At 40.1% G+C, this 7,038-nt stretch overlaps 1 protein-coding gene across 1 annotated transcript; it reads left to right on the top strand.

Annotated features, from left to right (window-relative positions):
* The first annotated feature begins 1,325 nt into the window (after window positions 1–1,325).
* On the top strand, window positions 1,326–2,258 carry LOC124986466 (olfactory receptor 14C36-like). The gene has a single exon (XM_047554817.1). It carries the CDS (start codon window positions 1,326–1,328, stop codon window positions 2,256–2,258), a length of 933 nt encoding a protein of 310 aa, XP_047410773.1.
* Window positions 2,259–7,038: the final 4,780 nt, after the last annotated feature.

Below are 7,038 nucleotides of genomic sequence, written 5' to 3'. Positions count from 1 at the left end.
CCCAAAATTTATTGGGGGCTATTCATTTGTAGATTAGTGGAATAAAGTCAGTCCACATTAGTAGTTAGTCAATAATGTTACAATATTTTCATTTATTAATTACTATGCAGAAAGTCAGGTAATTGCTACTACACATGCATAATGGTAAATATCACATGATCAAAAATTCAAAGATGTGCACCAGTGTTGTGGGGGTGATAAACACACACATATCAGCTGCAATTTAGTATAAAACAACAATTTTAAACAAAATACAAAAGTCAAAGAATGAATTAGAGATTCTGAGTAAGTTTTCAGAGTTAAAGGTGCATTTGATCCTCCTTTCAAGTGCAGCACATTCTAATCATTTGGTCGAGTAGGAAAAAGAGTCTCTGTCAGCACTGAAGAGGAGGTCACTCAGGAGAGAGCTTCAGGTTTGTGGCATGGAGGAGCTGAGATGGGGACGAGAAAAAATGACAGGTAGACTGGAGGGGACCCCTTGGACTTTGCCATGACTGTGAAATTAAAAGCAACTTGCCTGTGTATGGCCACAAAACCCTGACCATGGGAGATGCACATCTCCAGAGAATCCCAGACAGGCTCAGAAGGAAGCTCACTCTTTAAAGGAAGAGTGTGATTGACAAGGCAAGATGCTGAGGAGGACCTAGGTTTGCAGAGGGCAGAGGAAATGATGATGTAGTTGACTTGGGATTGAGCTGGTCTGAGCTACTTCATAAGTGTTAAAATTATGAACACAACCTTACTTTTAGAATAAAGGTTAACTTTTTTTAAAGATTATGATGCCATTGAGAATATAATGAAAGGTATCAAGAAGAAGAAGGAAAATATTCTTAGGTAAAAAATAATCTAATGTCATGGGGCAAAAACATTGAGTAAAAACATTTTTAACACTGGAGAGAGTGCTAAAACATTCTAGTCAGTTCTGATTTATGGAGGAAAATGATGTTAACTAAATTACAGAGCATTGAAGAAAGCACTGTCAAACAGGTGGCCATGCAGGAGAGGGGGTGAGTAACCCCTACAATTGTTCTGCATGAGACTCTCAGGAGGTCAAGGGAGGGATGATGGAGGAGCTGAGGACAAGTCCTGCAGGTCACTCCCAGGGTCAAGGGCTACAGACCTAAACATCTGCACTGGGAGGTGCACTCTTCTTAGAAATGATTAAAACCTCAGAAAACCAGGAGTGACCGCTTCCTCTGCAGGTAAAGTAACTACAAATTCAAGCAAGTACATTGGACGTAAAAATGTAAAGTAATTGCATTAATCATGCTTTTCTTACTCTCTCTTATCTCTTTATCTTCCCAGGAAAACAGAATTTTCAGAACATGGTCAATTCCACCATGGTAACGGAATTTCTCCTCCTGGGCTCTCCTGATGGCGCAAATATGAGTTTCCTCTATTTTATGGTGTTTCTTCTGACGTACTTGGGTACGTTTTTATGGAATCTGCTCATTGTCACTGTCACCACTGCTGACAAGAACCTGCACATTCCCATGTACTTCTTTCTCAGGAACCTGTCCATCTTGGATATGTGCTTCATTTCCATCACTGTCCCCAATGCCTGTGTCAACTCTCTCACTGGCAACAGGGCCATTTCGGTGGCTGGCTGTGCAACCCAGATCTTTTTGGTCATATTTTGTGCATGTGTTGAACTTCTTTTTCTCACCATCATGGCCTGGGACCGCTATTTGGCAATCTGCCAGCCCCTCCAGTACCCTACCATCATGAACCCTCAGTTTTGTGTCCGCATGACCCTGGTTTCCCTGCTCAGTAGCCTGGTTTATGCAGGTGTGCACACTGGAAACACCTTCCAGCTGTCCTTCTGCAGGTCAAATGTGGTCCATCAGTTCTTCTGTGATCTCCCCTCTCTGCTGAAGCTCTCCTGCTCTGACACCACCAGGAACAAGTTCCTTATTCTCCTCTCTGCTGTGGTGGTTTGGGGTGGTTGCTTTTTCTTAATTGTCATGTCATATATTTGCATATTTTCTACTGTGTTGAAATTTCACTCCAGAGAGTCAGGGAAGGCCTTCTCCACCTGCACTCCTCACATTCTTGTGGTATCCATCTTCCTAAGCTCTGCTACAGGTGTGTACCTCAGGCAATCAGCAACCTCTGACACACTCCAGGACGTGGTTCTCTCTGCCTTTTATACCATGGTTCCTCCCTTCTTGAATCCTCTCATCTACAGTCTCAGGAACAAACAGGTAAAGGAAGCTGTGAGGAGAGTAATAGGTATACAGTTGTGCTCAGGGAAATGATGAGATGTATTTCAGCATTATACTCCTTTCACTGAGTCGAGTTAATAAGATCAAGTGCTCTTCTTATGTGGGCTTTACATGTTACACTGCCTACCCTAATGGTACCTTATGAGAACTTGAATTATTTTATCAAACAATAATTTTGTGATTTACCATAGCATTTCATGTATCCTTCATTAAATGTGAAATTTTATCAATGTTTCAAATGTAAATACAATTCACTATCTATTCTAAAATCATTTGTGTTTATGTATATTGAATGCCATCAATAGTATCAACATTTTGAATACTTCACCATACCACTGTACAATACTGTCACAGAGGAAACCTTTACAAATAAAACATGGTGATAACATATACTCATATTATGTGCTCTTACTCAGAGAAATATCAAATAGATTTGTGAGCACTGTGATATATTATTGTCATTTTAATTATTTTAAAATTATATAAAACTCAATTCTTAAAGAATTTGTAAAAAAATGATGAGAGAATCACAGTAATGTTTTTTGCCATCTGTAACATGAAAAAGTAAGAATATCCTTGTCCATGCAGACAGCAGAAACCAAAGCATTCAACCCTCATATCCCTACATTCAAATTCATCCTCTGGGGAAGAGCACCCTGGGTCTTCCCCCCACCTTTGATGCTGTCAGTCTTTTGTTATGTCCATGAGACCCAGCACCCGGAAGGTAACTACGGGGTTGAGTTGCATGTTATCTTTCAGAGGATTTTCCTTACACACATCTTACTTCTGTAATGAGTATGCTAATGAGTCATGTCTGATCATAATGAAAGATAGAATCTAATTGACTGGCTTCAGCATTGGACTCACATCGACTCCACCATTTCTCTCAGTTTACTGGAGTTCCTACAGTAAACCCCTCTCTGTACCTGTGGCAGTCAATTTTGTTGATGCTGTTTACAGCAGAGATGGAACCCAGGGGAACACACAGCCCCTTTTGTGTTTCATCACAGAAAACAGGGTCTTGCTAAGTTACTTAGGGCTTCCTTAATTTTCTGAGACTGGATTCACACCTGAGATCATCATTCCTCAGACTCTTGAGCTCACTGGGATGCAGGTGTGTGACTGTGAACATGATTTCTGATAGCTCATTATCCCACACAAGATATTTGTCTTCAAACATTTTAGCATATTCTGTGCTAATCATTAATTATAACTGACATCTTCTCAAGGTCAAGCTACCTAGGAGTACTTATGTAACAAAATGAGAAAAAGATTGTTCATACAATACCACAATCAATATATTAAATTCCAAATTCTGAAAAATAATGTTGATCACCACTACAATAATACAAAATAAGTGGAGAAAATCATCAGTGCATTTATTACCTAGGAAAATAAAAAACTTAAAGATATGAGATTAATTCATAATAGCATTTCTTAAAGTTTTCAGACACAGGAATAGTTTCAAGAGGAACCATTAACCACTCAGGTGTTGGGTGATGCAGGAAGCCTTGACTTGCTTAACAGGATGCAACCAGCAAGAAATCTTCATCCAAAAACTGTTTTCCATGTTTTCTTGTTCTCACCATTTCCATGTTCCTTGTTAGAACAGCAGGATCTTCAGAGAATCCCAGTTGAATTATGCAAACTCCACATGATATGCATGTCCTCCACCACTATAGCTTACTGAATTCTATCTCATTGGCTTTTTGTGAAATAAGGAGGCTAGGTATATCAAATTTAAATTTAATGGATAAAGCTAGAAACAAATTGAATTTCAAACACCAGTTCTTTTGAAAGTTTTCTTTTGTTACATGTATTTGGACATTTAATTTGTATTTTATATTGAAAGACCTGGTGGCAAAGGAGATGAAAATGAAATATTGATATAAGGACTCCATAAAATCGCATATCTTATGTCAAATAATGCAAAACACTGAAAGTGTGGTGTGGTATGAAACTTATGAAGAATTTTGCAAAAATTTACTTCGTATACTAGATGTGAAACAATGAAGAGATTTTTTTACAGTATACCAAACATGTCAGAGATATATTTTGGAAAGCCATGTTTTCTGAAATATCAGGTCTACCCTTATAAGGACATTATATTTAGGAGTACATGGTGGAGACTTTTTGTGACAATGCTTGTCAGTGCTTTATGGAATCAAAACTACGGAAGACAAAGACTTACTACAGTCAATAGTTAGAAGTGTATTGGGACTTCAGCCACCAACAAGACAATGTAGTAACTGATTCTATAGAGCATTTTAAGGTCATATTCAAAACTGAGAATATTTTGCTAGGAATATTACACTTTTCTAAGTTTTATAAAAACTTTAGAATATTTATATGAATACCATGGATATATAGCATTTTAAGAAAGCAGATGTTTATATTAGTAGAGTGAAAAATGAGATCTCATCAGAATTTAAAGTGATCATTTCAAACACTGGGGCCAGGGAAGTTGTGGTTGTAAAGAGACTGTAGTCCCTTAAGCCAAGTATTTCACAAAGACAAAACATGAAGGAGTCTGAGAGCATCCAAGACATTTGCAAGACCACCTCCCTTGCACACTCAAGGATATAGAAGGGAACATTCTAGTGGAAAGTCCCATGGGGCTACCATACTTACACAGGGATGCCAGCAAGTGAGATTGACATGTTCAACAAGGAAGACATTCAGAAACCACCAGGGCAGCAATTTCAGGGACCCAACTATGGTGTCAGCTGGCAGCAGGCTTTAGCATTATTTATGTGGTGCTGGCCATCTAGGACTACAAGGTGCTCAAGGTAAAAGTTCATAGAGGTTTCCACCATCATTCAACAGAAAGGCCTGAGATTCCATGCAAAATGTAACAGGGTCTGAGTCTTTGTAGGCTGCCCCTCACAGGATAATAGTTGAACCTCTGAAAGTGAAGCCATAGTTGAATGGAATCCTCTGAAATTAGTAAATGCAGTAGCATAAACTGTTAACCAAGAGAAACAGCTAACTGCAGAGAAAGCCCAATGAAAGAACACCCTTGTGCTCTACAACTGGCAGGAATTCCCAAGCCCTTTGAAAAGAACTTCTTTCAGTCAAGAGTACTAGATGCTATATGAGGTGGTGTTATGCTTGCTCAGCTGGGTTTGGTTTCCTCTGACCCCTCCCTTTCTTTCCATAGCCCTCTTAATTTCTTTGGGAATGGGAAGGTTTAATTTTGCCAGTGGATATTGCATGTATGAGACTTGTTTTGATTTTTACAGGAGCTCACAGCCCAGAGTTTGCCTTCAGTTTTAGGTGTTATTGTTGACTTTGACTTTTGGGCAATGCAGGATTGATTAAGATTATGGACCCATGGAGATGGACTAAATTCATTTTGCAATGAAAACTGGACATGTGATTTTGGGAACCAGCAGTGAATGTTATGGAGGGGATGTGAGGTATTTCCCAGATTTCCTGATTAGTGGCAAGAATTTTCAAAAGTAAATTGATTGAGTTGTGAGAGCTACAAACTAATCTGCCATCTTGGTTTGAATGAGGTGACTGGGTGGTAGCTTAGGCATATGGGGACATCACTGGATAAGATGGACACTGTTGTTAAGCCCTGGAAGCATCCATCTTCCTTCCATCCCCTTTTCTCTTCCCTATCTTTGCTTCCCTGCAGCCACATCCTGAGCAGCTTCCCTCTGCTGTGTCCTTCCTTCATATGGCCACACCATAGGAACAAAGTAGTGGAATTTTCCAGTGATGACTAAAACTCTGAACTCCTGAGCCAAAATAGTAAAAGTATTTGTGAACAAGTTGTAGTTGGAAGTTCTACAAATTTGTCCTGTGGAATATAACACTGAATTGATGCTATGAAATGTTACAATGGTTAACTTTATGTCATGTGGTTTTCATCTCAGCAACAAGACATTTTGTTGCTGAAATGCAGACAGTGTTAGATGTTTCCCACTGTCTGGTTCATGAGTGAGTGAGTTTCTCATCTCCCTTAATGTTAACTGATCCCCATAAAGTCTCCTAACTCAGAGGTGAAGGATGCAGAGATGAGAACACAGAGTGAGACCACCAGCCTCTCCTCAGTGCTACTCACTTCTCAGCAATGACTAAGGGCGATGCCCAGCAGAGGATTCCCCTGTGTCATCCACTGTGCATGCTGGCATGTGGCCAAGTCCTCTCCCCTGGGCTCTGGAGATGCTGCTGCCTGGTGCTGTGCTCACCCCTCCAGCTGCCTTTGCAGGTTGAGCTCTGGGCTCCTGGAGTCCTGCTCCCACTGGAAACTCAACAGGTTTACATAAAACAAAAGTGACTGAGCTCTCCACATCCCACATGACACAGTGCTGGCTGGATAGATTCATTGGGGTGCTGACACAGTCGATGGTTGAAGCCAAGGACAGACACAGTTCTCATCTCACATGGAGAACAGGCAACACTCAGGAGTGAGTTATTGGCCCCTAGAGTATAAGTGCATCTGAGCCTCACTGTGTTCTGCCCATCATATTGCAGTCCCATCTAGAGAGTCAGCCAGCCCAGGGAAGGAATGAAGGGTTAAATCTGCAATGAACAGCAGGCACAGAGATGTCTTCTAAACACAGTAGTATTTGCTATGATATCAGGTGCTTGAGTTGTAAACATATCCACAGTATGGTGGGTGTCTGCACAGTATTTGCAAGTAAGGCAGGTGATAGGTCTTTATGAGTTTAAAATTCTTCTTGTCAAATGACTTTTACTTAACACAAACTCAGAAAATGAGCAGAAATATCTGCACAGATTCGAGAGGTCTCAAAGAAATACATTCTGATTAAGGAAAAAGGAAGAAAAAAGGCCAAATATC

Source organism: Sciurus carolinensis, chromosome 6 (assembly GCF_902686445.1).
Source record: "Sciurus carolinensis chromosome 6, mSciCar1.2, whole genome shotgun sequence".
Lineage (NCBI taxonomy): Eukaryota > Metazoa > Chordata > Mammalia > Rodentia > Sciuridae > Sciurus > Sciurus carolinensis.
The sequence above is the reverse complement of the archived record's forward strand: the minus strand, read 5'-3'. Positions and strand labels throughout refer to the sequence as shown.